At 39.7% G+C, this 15,246-nt stretch overlaps 2 protein-coding genes across 4 annotated transcripts in view; both read right to left on the bottom strand.

Moving 5' to 3' along the window:
- Nucleotides 1–15,246, bottom strand: part of LOC127450463 (EH domain-binding protein 1-like protein 1) — a 69,421-nt gene that overhangs the window by 14,896 nt on the left and 39,279 nt on the right. For all 3 annotated transcript variants that reach the window (XM_051714624.1, XM_051714714.1, XM_051714795.1), the window contains 4 exons: nt 3,329–3,575; nt 3,083–3,237; nt 2,919–2,967; nt 517–1,035 (listed from right to left, as the gene is read on the bottom strand). In XM_051714624.1, coding sequence (XP_051570584.1) covers nt 517–1,035; nt 2,919–2,967; nt 3,083–3,237; nt 3,329–3,575 — 970 coding nt within the window. The remainder of the gene's footprint in view (nt 1–516; nt 1,036–2,918; nt 2,968–3,082; nt 3,238–3,328; nt 3,576–15,246) is intronic.
- On the bottom strand, nt 5,832–9,007 carry LOC127452726 (uncharacterized). Its single transcript, XM_051718422.1, has 2 exons — nt 7,628–9,007; nt 5,832–6,712 (listed from the first exon to the last, which is right to left on the bottom strand). The coding sequence occupies exons 1-2, from the start codon at nt 8,002–8,004 to the stop codon at nt 5,833–5,835; spliced, it is 1,257 nt and encodes a 418-aa protein (XP_051574382.1). The 5' UTR covers nt 8,005–9,007; the 3' UTR covers nt 5,832.

Here is a 15,246-nt window from a genome sequence, read left to right as displayed (position 1 = left end):
CGCCCGGGGAGGAGCAGCTGTCTTCTGCCAGAGGGTGGAAGAGTGGTCAAGGACCAGGCGATGGCGTGTCTGGGAACTGCCGAGCAATTTTTTTCTCTCTCCTCTCTCTCACTGTCGCTCCGCCTCGCCCTTTCCCTCTCCTCTTTTTTTTTTCCCTACCCTTGTCCCCCTCCCCAGCTCTTGAGAGGTGGGGAAAAGCCTGCCGGCAGGCGCAGCCAAAAGGGCAACAGAAAGGTGGGGGTGAACCCCCGGCATGAGGCAAAGTAGGCAGGAGTAAGATGAGGAGGAGGGCGGGGAACTTTGACTGTTCAGCTGGTTCCCACCTCCTCCTTGCCCATTTAAACCGTGTTACACCTATACTGTATGTTAGTAATTAATTAGAGGTGAAAATAGTATCTGCTACTATCTGCACCAGGGTGCAAATAGCTCCCAACATTATTTGCACTTAGTGCAAAGAAAATGCTTTTGGTTGTTATTAACACTTTGTGCAAATAGCCTCTGCCTTAAATGTTTTACCTCTGATGCACTCGGCTGCTCTGATAGTTCAGTTTCATCCAGTGACTCTCCCCGCAGCTGCGATCTCCGCTTTTTCACAAGATCTGCATCCTTCACGTGAGAAAAAGCTTTAGAGGAGTGAGTTCTGGGCTGCGCCACCGGAGGCTGAGTGCCCCCTGGGCCTCCAGCTTGTGTTCGCTTGGTTCTTGGAGGTGGCACTAAAACCCCAGCACCTCCCTTACCGTCCCTTTCAGCTAAGTTTCCATTGGTCTCAAGAGTGATGCCGCTGCTCTGGAGTCTTTCAGCACAGTAGCGAACAGCTGCTTCAGGGTCGGCTTCCTCCCTCTTCTCACCAACAGTGTAACTGGATTCACTGCTGTTCTTTTCAATCTGTATGACACTGAGCTCCTGGCCCGTGAAGTTGGTGCGGATCTGATTGAGATAGGTCATCACAATGAGCCGGTCGGGCACTGCCAGCAGCACCATGTCTGAGGGCTCGATTAGCCTGGAGATGCCGAGTTCAGCAAAGCAATCAAATGCCTAAGAGTAAACAATGATTCATTAATTGTTACAATGATTGCAGCATTTACCTTGAAATGAACATTCCCATTAAACAAAACAAGCCTTTAGATTCATTAGCACAATAAGACCTTGTAAGAAATAACCTTGTAATTTGTATTTACAGCAAAACCCTAAAGGTCTACAAATCTACATCAGGGACTGGCAGAACAACATAACACGGACAAAAAATATTTCACACCATATTCCTACTGTATATACACATGCCTTAATAAAACGCCTATTGTACACGTCAGAGACTTTGAGTTCATATAGCTCAAATATTCTGAATAACCTACATCTTAAGGAGCGTTAATATTTAGTTTACATGACCTGGATGCCAGTGTTGGGAAACTACTTTGAAATTGTAGCTTCCTATGATACAAGCTACTCATAACATAAAGTAGTTAAACAACAGTCTAGCTACTCAAAAAAGTAGTTGTAGCTACACTAAATTTTACTAACAAAAAGTAGCTAACTATATTGAAGTTATGTAAATTTTTAAATGTATAACAATTAGGTTATATTATGATATTAGTATGACATTAAACAATTATTGTGACAACATTATATTGAACATATACACTTATCCTAAATATAAATGAATAAAACAAGAAAACACCCTATTTTATATAACTGAGTTGAAATATATTGATAAACAGCAGCAATTAACTACGTAAATATTTTACTTAAAAAAAGAAAGCAAGGTTCCTTTAAGGCTGCACAGGGGCTCAAGTGAATCATTTATGTGAGCATTTACATGAATTGTCCGAACGCACCAATTCTCTTAAATAATTTGAGAAAGAGAGGACAGTTATGAGAGCGTGTTTGATTACTCACTCAGCTCCATTGCATCTTTCGCAATATAATGTAACAAATATAGCATTTTGTGACGCCACACCGATATTCATTGGAAAATGTAGCTCATTACTGGAAAAGCTACACAATTGTGAAAATAGCTGAGATAATATCACGCTACTTAAAATGTAAAGTTAGCAGTGTAGCTCCTGTTATTTGGTTACTCCCCAATACTGCTGGACACTAAACTGAAGCAGCTACAAAGTGATCACATTGACATCAGTATCATTGGACAGTGGAGTGAAACAGGAAATGACAAAAATAAGGAATGAGATACAAAGATACAAAAAGATGGAAAAAGACTGCAAAAGCAGTGAAGCAGGTGTGAAATCTCTAAAAACTCTTTCTTTCAGGATAAAAACAAAACAAAACAAAACAAAACAAAAAGCAGAAAGAACCATGTATAGGGTAGGGAACTGAAACAGGAGTACCTAAATTTAAAATATACAAACTATAAACTATTCAAATATAAAATAAATATCTTCAGCATTGTATATCCTCTTGATTCTATTTGAGAGATATTCTCATGTGATGAATAATAATGGCTTATAGAGTGAGTCCTTCCTTGCCTCATTGGATTTACCCTCTATCTCATATAGCAAACAGATTCCGAAGCAGACACTTTCACTGCTGAGTGGTATATACCATATAATGAGCAGTTTAGTTAAGTTAAAATTGTTGCAGCAGTCGCGAATAGAAAACAAGTGAATAAACGGCTCAATAAGAAAAATGGATTCAGTTAGCATTCAATAACCAGGTTAACAGTGATTAATGTTGGTCAAATGAGTACATTTAATCACTTCATATTGGCAAGTAATTCATAAAACTAAGTACATAAAGAGGCTATTTTGGGGGTAGATACACATTCCTTTTTATATGGGATAACAGCTGCAAGCAAAAAGGTTAGGCCTACACCTAGAAAATGGCTAAAAGCAGAATCCCTTCTAAATGAGGAACCAACACAAAAATGAAAAAGTCAGTATTTAAATTGAAAAGGAGAGGATCACCTTCTTGTTGTTGCGTTTAATATCATACGGATCCAGCATTTCATAATTCCTGAAGACAGAATAACAAACAATGACAATTAAACAAAATATTAAGACATGAAAAATTGACCAAATGTGTGTAGCCCATGTAAAATCCATCTTTCTTCCATTTAAAAATCACCCACACTTTATCTGGGTAGAAGTGATGTAGGATGGCACAGAAGGCAAGACCATTTCGCCATGAGGTACTGAAGTTTGTGATCTTCACGCCCTTGTAACCTTCTGTGACAATTTGGCACCATTCCAACAGAGACTGACTTGAGGTCACCAAGCTTGTCATCTGGAATAAAAACAATTAAAGAAAAATCACCTAGTCATTAACATCACTGCAGCACATACAGTCATCAAGAAGTGTCAGCAGCAGATCCAACCTCTATTTCGCTAGCTGAGGATGTCTTATCTGTGAAATGTCCTTGAAAGTCCATGGCCTCTGCTGCTGCCCTCCGTTTATTATGCATAGGCACAGCTGTCTCATCGCGGACCTTTACAGAAACTTCATTCTGACTGGTGGATGAGGCATTGGGACTGGAATTGTCTTCTGGGAAAGAGGCACTTAAACGTTTCTTCACGTGAGGCATCGGAACAGGTAGGTTGGAGGAATCTTCAGCTGCTTCTTGTCTAGAACAATTAAACAGTAGAAAATGCTAAATACACTTGAGTGCTCTGGAAAAGAGGCCAGCACCAGTATTGCAATAGTTGTTCAACTGATGTGGATATAGCTGTCAAACTTGAAGAGATGTTTAGATTTAGTTGCATTAAGCACAACAACAAAACGAAACAAGTACAATTGATTTCATTTTTCGACCGCACCTTTGTCATACCATCATTTATTTGTATTTATTACACAGCTCTCTGAAACACTTGATTCTAATTGGCCTATCACACCATCCAGTGGTCTGATATTTCTGAATAATGTCCACACATCCAAGTCATATCAGACGCATCACCAGGGTATTGTGAGTCATCTTTACTACTTCTCGTATTTGCGATCACTACAAGTAAACAAATAAAATAATTTCAAATCAATATTTCATGTCCATTTATTTATACATTTGGCAAGAAGTTGTGTAGTAAGAGGGATAATGAGCAGTCAGTCAGTCATTTTTGCAATATAAACACCAACAGAACTCTAACGCAAACCCGACACTGAATTCAGCAGTTTCTAGAGATTCTTTCTTCTCACATAACGTAATTTAAACTCAAATCTTTATTTCATGCACATTTTTTTTATTAGGTAAGTAGCCGTGTAATAAGTGGCATAATGTACAATCAGCCTGTCATTATCACAAAATAAAATCCTTCAGCGTGATACAGGACCCCGACGCAAACCATCCTGTTTGGGTTTATTTTGTGATTATGACCAGCAGACTTTAAATGATCCCTTACTTAAATATGTGAAAATTTCATAAAGACCATAGATTAACAGAAAGTTCAATTTAAATTAAAGGTGAAACCTTACATAACTAAAAACACCCCAGAAATCTGCGTTGTGTTTAAAAAGTCATGAAAGTGACATTATTGTTCGAAAGGCCATTAGAGCACATCTATGGACCAACAGCAGCACTTAAGACATAAGTGTATACTTTGGTTGTCCGCATTGCTGATCGCTCCGCGCACAGTATGCATGATGCAAATTTCGTCATCAGCACAGTTCGGGCAGCCTGACCATGCGCAGCCCAGATGTTCTCGACTCGTGGACACGGTCCTCATCTGTGCGCATCGTCGGCGCGTGCGCCGGCCATTGGCTGTACTAAAAGAGTATCACAAAGTAGTTGTAGTGTGCATATGTCAAACACGTTCGTATTCGCTCACAATCAGAAAAGTATACTTTGAAAGGCAACGTGGTCAACCGGGCGCAAAACGATCCAGAGCACGGACAATTAAGTATACCCGGGCCTTTACAAATCAAATTCAATTAAATTCAAAACAAGCTAAATGAAGCGATAAACTCACGTTTTACCAACAACAAAAGTTTCAAGAGTCTACTATATAAAACTTACCTAGACACATCTAAGACAACACCTGTGACATCTACAGTCTCTGTGCCCAATTCAACCTCATTGTCTCCAGAAAGAACAGCTTCATTTTCTCCCTGAGCACTTTGATCTTTTTCAGTTTGTTGATTTTTTAATTCAGAGCGCTCTGTGTTGTCCTGACACAATATTTTTCAAGTTGAGCACCAGTCCTGTGTTTGTCACTCATAGCTGTCACACCAGTAACTATGTGCCCAACAATGTCCATAACAGACTCCTCAATGCCTTCTCTGTTTAGCTCCATTTCCTTTCCCATTGATGTGGATAAATACTCAAGGCTCTCTATCCCTGCTTCTGTCCTCAGTTGTGACTGAAGTTGCATGTGATGTGAAGAACCCACTTTAGCCACTTCACCAGGATATTGTTCATTTCCTGAGATACAGAGCTTGTCCTCTTCTGAAACTGTACAGTTCAAAACATGAGGAAAGCTTTGAAGATTCTCCTCAGAGAAGTCACTACTGAGATGCTTCTTAGAGCGGGGAACTGGGACAGGTATGCTTGTTTCACTTGGTCCTCTCTCAAGGATTCCTAAGTCAACTGAATCTGCTGGAAGGGCTGGACAAGGAGAGGGAACAGGGAGATCATCTGGAAATGAATCACTTAGATGTTTCTTCACATGTGCCACTGGAACCGGAAGATGTTTGTCCAGATGCTCTTCTTGTTTGGGAACAACATTATTTGAATCCTCTTGAGGAAGAGGGAAGGATGAAGGGGTTGGAAGATCATTTGGAATATAATCACTTAGACACTTTTTTACATGGGGCATAGGGACTGGAAGATCTTTGCATTTGATTCGCATTTTCACATCAGATTCAAACTGTACCTGCTCTTTCACATACAGCTTATCCCCAGCTTGGGTGTTTCTTGTTGTGCCAGACTGAGAGACATTTGTGATGATAGAACACAGAGGGGTTTTTTACTTCAAATTCTTCTTCACTCTCTTTGCCACTGGCTTCAGCAACATCGTTGGGTCGAACTTTACTCTTTTGCCTCTGAGGTGCACATAATTGAGTGACTGCCAGAGTTTTCCCACTATTTGGTTGTGATGTGTAATTCTTTGGTGGCAAAAGTGGAACATTTTCTCCCCTCTTGCTATCACATGATGGTACAATTCCTTGGGGAGTCAGCTTCTCTTCTTTTGATGCTGATGGGCAAATCCCATATTTGGATGATTCTATCTCATTTTTGGTAGTCTCTGCCACAGAGGTATCATCAGGAAAAGAAGCACTTTGCCGTTTCTTGGTTCGAGCCATTGGGACGGGTACATCTTCTGGGCGATCTTTTTCAATCATTTTATCTAGAGATGGACCCTCATCTGCTGTAGCTAAAAAACTTTGAATGGTGAGTGTTTTTTCTGTGTCTGACATTCTTTCTGGCTCATAAACGTATTTTCCATTAGGCTGTTCATTGTGTAATATAATCTGAGAATAATGATCAGTTTGTTTTATAACACAGATATTGTCACTCTGAGCATTTGGCTCAGATGATTTTCCAGCTGGATTGGAACCTGGTGGCAATAATATGGAAGTCTCTTGAAGTATGTCTTGCCTCTTGGTCCTTCTTGGTGGCACTGGTTCTTTTGAAGCTGGAACAGCATTCTTTTCTGGGACAGGCTTTGGGTTATTCAGTGTTTTGGGGGATGGTGAAGACATAGGCAGTGTCTCTTTGTCCTTTGTTGGTTGGATGAAAAGAGAGACCTCTGGCACAATATGATGTTGTGGCCTTAAGGACAAGAATACAGTATCACTACATTTATTTTAGTCTTGCAAACTTTAATGAATACAAGGGCTGCCCCTTGGCACACAGAACATATCTTACAGAGCACACTCAAAATGAACATTTCATATTAACCAAACACAGTACATTATTTCCCTTACCAACAAGCAACCATACCACTGCATAAAATCAGCCTCCAGATATTTCAGACCTTTGCAACATGCAAACACTCAGTTGCAGATTTTATATGTGAATAAATTACAGAAGTCCTCAGCTCACAATCTTAGCTGAACAAATGAACATCTTTGAAGGAGAAGTGTGCAATTTTTTTCTACTTTAAAATACTTCCTCCTATACCAGCTTAATGTGCAGATGTTGACTTCTCTATGGGGCCTTACACACCAAATCCATCCATCTGTGCTGATTTTAATTGTTTATCTATTTAAACGTGCTAGGTGGACATCTTTCTTGGGTCCCACCTTGCTGTTTTTTTTTTTTTTATGAATTGCAATGGATTGCTTTTTTAGATGCTGTGTTAAAAAGAATATTAACTTTTAACAACACCTGCATTCTGTTCTATTCTTTGCCCTGCATCTAGATTTTTTTAGCACAAGAACGCATTCAGTCTGAACAGCCCCTTAAGGTGTAAACAAAATTGTTGTTGGGAAACCTGTCTGGAAACAATTCTTATTTTTGTCATTCCACTTGGTGCCAGTAGTGGCACAGAAATTACACACTTCACCTTTCAGGGCAAAAATTAGAATTAGACACAGGGACATAAATATTTAGTAAACCCACAAAATAACAGACATTTCATGCAACATGAAAAAAGAAACAATGAATATAAAGAAGTCATGCTGCCATTCGCGAGACTCTGAGCTGTGTTTAAATGCAACACTCCTGGTGGATGGATGGACTCACCCCTTCTCTGGGAATAATGTGGCTGACAGTTCTGCTCCCACCCATTCCTTTAATGTCTCTATCATTTTAAGCTCCTCTGTCACATTCTTATCATTAGCAACATCTTGCTCATAGTCCTGCTCTTCAAGAATAGTTGTTTCAACTTGAATCAATGTGTCAACGTGTATGTTGTCCTCCTCCTGTTTTGTTATCTCATGCAGGTCAGCCTCTGTCAAGGGTGGCCATTTCCTCTTTAGGTAATATTCTTCATCTACAACAAACCAGCTTTCAGTCTCTTTTGACGACAGTGATGATTCTGAACGACCACTAACCAAACGCCACATGTAGGGTTCAGCAAACTCCAACTCCTCCAATGAATGATCACATATCCTGGCCATGTGACTGCTTCTGACCTCAGGATTCGCAGAGGATGAAAGGCTGTCAAGAGTATCTTGAGTGTCTGTGACCGATCCAGAGCTAGAGGGCTGCAGTATTGCAGCAAATGTCTCATAGCTAAGTGAGAGCAACACTTGAGTGGAAGTGTGAAAATAAGAAAATAAAAATGCTTTCCAATCAATAAATAACTGTTTTTCCTCATATTACTGTAAATAAAGGATAATTATTGTTATTTCAAGACCATAAGACGCTGGAATTGACCACATGATTCTTTGAGCAACTGAGCAATTTTTTTTATTTCTCAAGCCATTTCTTACAGAAATCTAGCAATGTAACAACAAAATCATGATCTATATACTGTAGATTTAAAGTGCTTTTGACATCAATGCCAACCTTTTTTCCTCTATTTGTCTTATGTTTTGCTTACTTTCTGTGAAAGACATCAACTATAGTCTTAACAAGACCAGAAGATTCTTCTTTTACTCTAGAAGTCTCATCTGCATCCAATACTTCCCATTCTAAAGCTATATCAGTCTCTCCTTGCTCTGTGGTATCATGGGTTTTAATAGAAGACTGCTTGCCAACGTGTTGCTCTTCAAGAATAAACTTCTCCTGATGGTTATCAGTACTGATAAAAAATAGGTCACTTATCAAGAGGAGGGTTAATTGGGTCTGTAATGTTTTGTACATGCAACATGCATATTCTCTCATGTTCAAGCACCAAAATGTTTTAGACACATAATACAGTGAGACGATATAACATAGTCAATAAAAGTCAAATATTCATTAGGCGATATAAATCATGTTGAGGCAAGTTTTATTGGATAAATCTGAATGACACACTGGATGTTATATTTACACTAGATGGCTTCGATGAAGCTTCCAAAGGATCAAAACTAGAAAAATTATATATATATTATATATTATGTATATAATTTGGACAGTATGAAAAATGCTAATAAAAAAAAGAAGTGATTTGTAAATTATATTCACCCTATGCTACATTGAAAGCACTACAACTAAACATTATATGATGTTTTAACTTGTGAATTTCATTAATGTACAGTAATTTCAAATCAGATGATTACAACACTCTCCAAAAAAGTTGAGACAGTCGAGTGTTTACCACTGTAAAACATCACCATTTCTTCTAATAACACTTATTAGGCATTTAGGCACTGAAGACACAAGTTTGTTAAGTTTAAAAAGTGGAATTTTCCCCCATTCATCCTTTATGCAGGTCTTCAGCCGCACAATTGTACGGAGTCTTCGCTGTATTGTGTGGTTTATAATGCACCACACATTCTCAGTTGGAGATGGTCAGGACTGCAGGCTGGCCAATCTAGCACCCGCACTCTCTGATTATTCGGACAGTATGTGGTTTGAAGTTGTTATGCTGAAAATTTTGGGACATCCCTGGAAAAGATGGTGCTGGATGGCAGTATATGCTGCTCCAATATTTTCACATATCTGTCTGCATTAATTGTGCCCTCACAGATGTGCGAGTTACCCATGCCATGGTAACTGACACACCCCTGGCCCATACAGACACTGGCTTTTAGACCTGACGCTGATAACAGCTTGGATGGTCCTTTTCCTTTTTGTCCCGGAGAACATGATGGCTGTGTTTTTCAAAAACAATTCGAAATGTGGACTCATCAGACCAAAAAACATGGTTCTACTGTTCTACTTTCCATCTAAGATGAGACCGAGCCCAGAGAATTTGGCAGCGCTTCTGGACAGTGTTGTTGTATGGCTTCTGCTTTGCACAGTCTTAACTTGCATCTGTGGATGCAGCGGCGAATAGTGTTGACTAACAAAGGTTTACTAAAGTAATCCCAAGTCCATGTTCATGATATCCATTACAGATGATTGATGTTTTTAAGACAGTGATGTCTGAGGTATCACGCGCATTCAGAAGTGGTTTTCTTCTTGCCCTTTACGCACCGAGATTTTAACAGATTCCTTGAATCTTTTAACTGTTGTACACTGTAGAGGGTGAAATGCCCAAAATCCTTCCAATTGTTCTTTGAAGAACATTGTTCTCAAAGTGCTGGATTATTTGCTGAAGCATCTGTTGGCAAATTGACAAGTCTCAAATGATCCTTGCTCTTGAAGGACTAGGCTGTTTTTGGAGGCTCCTTATATACTATGACACGATTGCCTCACCTGTTTAACATCTCCTGTTTCTCATTGCCTAATTTAACTCCTTAAATTGTTATTAGTCTTAAATTGCCCATCTCAACTTTTTTGAAGCGTGTTGCAATCATCTGATTAGAATTTTTTTTTAAAACAATACAATTCACAAGGTAAAACATCATATAATTTTTTGTTGTAGTGCTTTCAATATAGCAAAGGGTGAATATAATTTACAAATCACTCCTTTTTGTTTTAATTAGCATTTGTCATACTGTCCCCAACTTTTTCGGAGTTAATGTTCACATCAACCATCAGGATGGGGAAAAAATTTGATCTGATTTGGACTGTGGCATGATTGTTGGTGCCAGATGGGCTGGTTTGAGTATTTCTGTAACTGCTGATCTCCTGGGATTTTCATGCACAACAGTCTCTAGAGTGTAAAGAGAATGGTGCAATAAACAAAAAACATCCAGCAAACAGAAGTTCTGTGGGTGAAAATGACTTCTTAATGACAGAGGTCAGAGGAGAATGACCAGACTGGTCCAAGCTGACAGGAAGGTGACAGTAACCCAAATAAACATGCGTTACAACAGTGCTATGCGGAAAAGCATTTCTGAACATACAACAGGTCGAACACTGAGGTGGATGGGCTACAGCAGCAGAAGACCCCTCTGGGTAACACTGCTGTTAGCTAAGAACAGGACACTGAGGCTGCAGTGGGCACAGGCTCACCACAACTGGACAGTAGACTATTGGAAAAACTTAGCATGGTCAGAAAAATCTGGATTTCTGCTGAGGTACACAAATGGTACGCCCCTCAGTATTCAGTTCTTGGCTGACAGAAGTGTAACCCAACGTGGTCTTCTGCTGTTGTAGCCCATCTGCCTCAAGGTTCAACATGTTGTGCATTCTGAGATGCTATTCTGCTCACTACAATTGTACAGAGGGATTATCTGAGTTACTGTAGCCTTTCTGTCAGCTCAAACCAGTCTGGCTATTCTCCATTGACCTCTGTCAACAATGAGACATTTTCATCCACAACTGCCACTCATTGGTTGTTTTTTGTTTTTCGCACCATTCTCTATACACTCTAGAGACTGTTGCGTGTAAAATCTCAGAAGATCAGCAGTTACAGATATATTCAAACCAGCCCATCTGGCATCAATAATCATGCCACAGTCTAAATCACTGAGATCACATTCTTTCCCCATTGATGGTTGATGTGAACATTAACTGAAGCTCCTGACCCATATCGGCATGATTTTATACATTACACTGCTGCCACACGATTGGCTGATTAGATAATCACATGAATATGTAGATGTACAGGTGTACCTAATAAAGTGGCCGGTGAGTGTGTATATCTATATATTGTATGTACTATAGAAATGTAAGTTAAAGGATTCTAAGTTCAGAATCTCTTTGTCTAACATTTAAATTGCCTCAGCTGTGTGCAAGTAAACTGGTTTCACTGCAGCATGCTACGTGAGTTCTCTCTGAAACCCTCCTCCCCAGCACCACTTGTCTAGATCTGCTTCATGGGGATTGTATGTATGTCTAATTGTGCAGCAACAGCATGCTCTACATGCTTGTTGCAGCATGCCTTATGTATGTCAAATTGTGCAACTCTGTTATCAGTAAAGTTGTCATGACTGAACTGAATAAACAAACTGTCAATCATCAAGTTCAAAATAAATTAATCAAGATATTTACTTGCACATGCAAACACTGCAGAAAATTTTAGTTATAATAGAGTATTCACAAAAAACATGCTAGGGTAACTCACCCTTCGGTCAAGGGTATCTCATGAACACTTCCTACATATATTGGATTGTCTTAAAAAAAGAAGAAATAATCTGTACATTCTGAAAATAAATATTGCTCTACTATTCAAGCCACAGTTTCAAAGTGGGTCTCTTACCAGTTCCTTTGATGTCCAGTGTTTGATACCTTTCTGACTCTATGTGCTGGATAAGTTTGAGTTTGATATGTTTCTCAGGTGGACTTGATAGAGAGGTTACTGGGGTGCTAATTTGCTGGGAGTCATGTGTGCATATAGCAACAAGTGGGAAATCAGGCAGCTTTACTTTAGCTGGGCAACATGGCACTTCAGTGACCATGTTATTGAAATGTTTCTCATCAGTTCTAGGGAATGGAGCCTCTGGAAAAGGTGGCAAGACAGAGCTTGGTGTACACTCCTCTTTTCTGGGCCTCTCTGAAAATGGAAAACAGTAACTCCTAGCCTCAACAGGACAAGTAGGAGCAAGTTGGAACATAGTTTTTGAATATTCTTCATACCCCTTTGTATTACTTAAAGACAAAGTTATTCTCTCTTTAAGTGGTTTAACCCAGATGGACCTCTCAGCTGACCAAGTCCTAGCTTGAGACTCCTCCATGGGTACAGATTTTATTGAAGGAAACCCTAAGGTAAAAGCAAAATGTGGGCAAGAATGCAAAAGACTGACTATGTTTGGCTCTTTACTTAGATAGAAACCCTCCATTTTAACCTGAGGTAAAGAAGGAAAACCAGGTATGCAAGCTTCTTTTGGGGAGGATGGCACCAGTGAAGGCATCTTCTGCAAGATATATTTGTCCATTTGTTCATATAAAGGATCTAAGTTGAATTGGACAACCAGTTCTGATGTTTTTTTAAGCGGTCTCTTCCACAGAGGCTCTTCATCTGCAAGCCATGGTCCTGTGTTTATTCCATCACTCGATGAAAATCCAATGACTCTTGATGTCTCTGTAATACACTGATGAAGATCAACCATATTGAGAGGTGGCTTAACTTTGCGTTTGGGTGCACGTGGGAATCCCGGCATGCTTGCTTGTGGTGGACAGGTTGGAGCCAAGGCAAACATTATTTCTGTTGCTTCATTGACCCAATCGACTCTGTCTACAATAAATAAAGGCTGCTTTTTAAGAGGTCTATGCCACAGTGTTCTCTTGTGTGCAGACCAATCTAAATGATCTGGTTCCCCTTTAGAAGAAAATCCAATAATCCTCAACTTCTCCAGACATGTCAGAAGAATGTGCAGCATTATTGGTTTGGGAACAGATGGAAAACCTGGGATACAGACCACTGATGAACAGGTTGGTGCCAAAGCAAACATTCTACGAATGTTTTCTCCACATGTCTTGTCCATGTCCACAAAGACAGGGGGTTTCTTTAATTGGGTTGACCATAAAATTATTTTACTGATAGGCCATTTGGAAATCTTAGGGGTTTGGATGCTCTGACAACCAGCTATTTGGGAATTTTTGGGGCAAGAAGGACAAATGTTGTGCATACTTGGTTCCATCTGTGATAAAGGATATGGTCTAGATGGAAACCCTGGAATGCATGATGTTTGTGGGCATGTTGGTGCAAGAGCCATAATTTTTTGTATGTCTTGTTCATCTTTAACAGGAATATCATTCTGTCTTTCTTTCCATAAACTGCACAAGATTACAGACTGATTAGGGACCCATTCAAAGCCCTCAGGGTCCTTTAGAGATAGACACCCAGGGATGCTAGACAGCACCGGGCACGATCGAAGAAGCTTCAATATATTTGTCTCTATTTGAACTTCAGGGATGGAATCCACTATTTGTGCAGCTCTTTCACAGGAGGGAATCAAAGCCCCTGTGTATTTGGTGACATTTATATTGGTTTCATGTTGTTCTCTGAGAGTTTCTGGCCATTCGTTAGATTGAGGTTTGAGGGCTAATGTCTCATCCGGTGCCTCCTTTGCACACGTGGACTCATTCTTTAGTGGTAACTCAATAAGTGCAGACTCTGTTGGATTCATAAATACGAGATTTTCCTCTTCATTTGATTGGATAATTATCTCTTTACTGTTTGGTGCAGATGGAAAACCAGGAACAAGTGTTGACAGTGGGAAAGATGGAACCACCGTCATTACAGGGACCTCAGAATCCTCAACTGGGCTTTCAATACTAAAAACTGGCTTTGGTGTAGGGTGATCTTCCAACAATGATGTTTCCATCCTAAGCCACTCCCCACAATGCTTTTCCACTGGAACTGGGGACTGCGAAGTTATGTCAAAAACAATGGATGTTTCTGGGCTATACAGACATAGTGCACTCATGGAATGTGTTCCTAAAACCATAGGTCTCTTGGCAGATGGAAAGCCAGGATATCTTGCTTCATTTGGACATGTGTATGTCAGAGATAACATATCATTTACCTTATTATGGGATTTCTCCAATTATGGCATTGGCAAACTAGCTTTTGTTGATTTACATGGAGTGTCCCAAATTATCCTTAAATCAACAGGCCAGTCTATTATGTCTGTTTCACATGTGTTAGAAACGGAAGTAGATGGACATCAAGGAACTCTAGAAAACTGTGGACATGATGAAAGAAGATCTACCATGTTTGGTACACACTCATGTAGCAGTCCTGTAGACTGATCTTCTTCTGTAGAAGGGACCAGACAACTAACTTTGGTAGCCTCTTCTTCTTTCTGTAATCTGTGAGCAAACTGTTCTGGTCTTTCTTGTGATGCCCACAATACATCCTGTTCCACTGCATTGTTTTCAGCCAGATTGTAATTATTGTAATTATCTGTGTTGTATGTGGGAGAAGGTGGGATCTGAGCACTTAAACTTTCACATCTGAGGAAAATAAGGATATTATCAGATGTCAGATGGGAGATTGTATGACATTACAAGACGACATGTTGTCTGCATGCATCATTCCATATTTGATTCCATCTTTACCGACAAGCATTCAATCTACATGTCCTGCTGAACATTATGTTAATCCACTTGACTGATGTGCTTGACAAAAAATGAGCCGTTGTAAAATTGTCTATTGTTTCCAAAGCACCTCACATGCCATGCCATGCCTAGTTTTCACACCATTATGAATTTATGAAATAAGGACAGCAAAAGGTATATGTTAGAGGTAATTATGTCAAGGCAAAGCAATCAATTATCCCCGGGTCATATTTTCTTGTGTTTCCTAGCAAAACTCACCTCTCCCCAACAGTCAGTAATAGTGGCATGTCTGGTATGGGATGCCATATTCTGCAATGTGTATTCCTGGAAACAAGTTTAATTGGAAAGTATTTTATGCACTATCCACTGACTGCAGGATG

The sequence above is a fragment of the Myxocyprinus asiaticus genome, chromosome 1 (assembly GCF_019703515.2).
Source record: "Myxocyprinus asiaticus isolate MX2 ecotype Aquarium Trade chromosome 1, UBuf_Myxa_2, whole genome shotgun sequence".
NCBI classification, from domain to species: Eukaryota; Metazoa; Chordata; class Actinopteri; order Cypriniformes; family Catostomidae; genus Myxocyprinus; species Myxocyprinus asiaticus.
This window is presented reverse-complemented; position numbering and strand designations above follow the sequence as displayed.

Coding starts and splice junctions, on each gene's coding strand:
- LOC127452726 (XM_051718422.1), bottom strand. CDS start 8,004: ATGGCCAGGATATGTGATCATTCATTGGAGGAGTTGGAGTTTGCTGAA. Junction 6,713..7,627: donor ACATTATTCCCAGAGAAGGG/GTGAGTCCATCC, acceptor CTTGTCCTTAAG/GCCACAACATCATATTGTGC.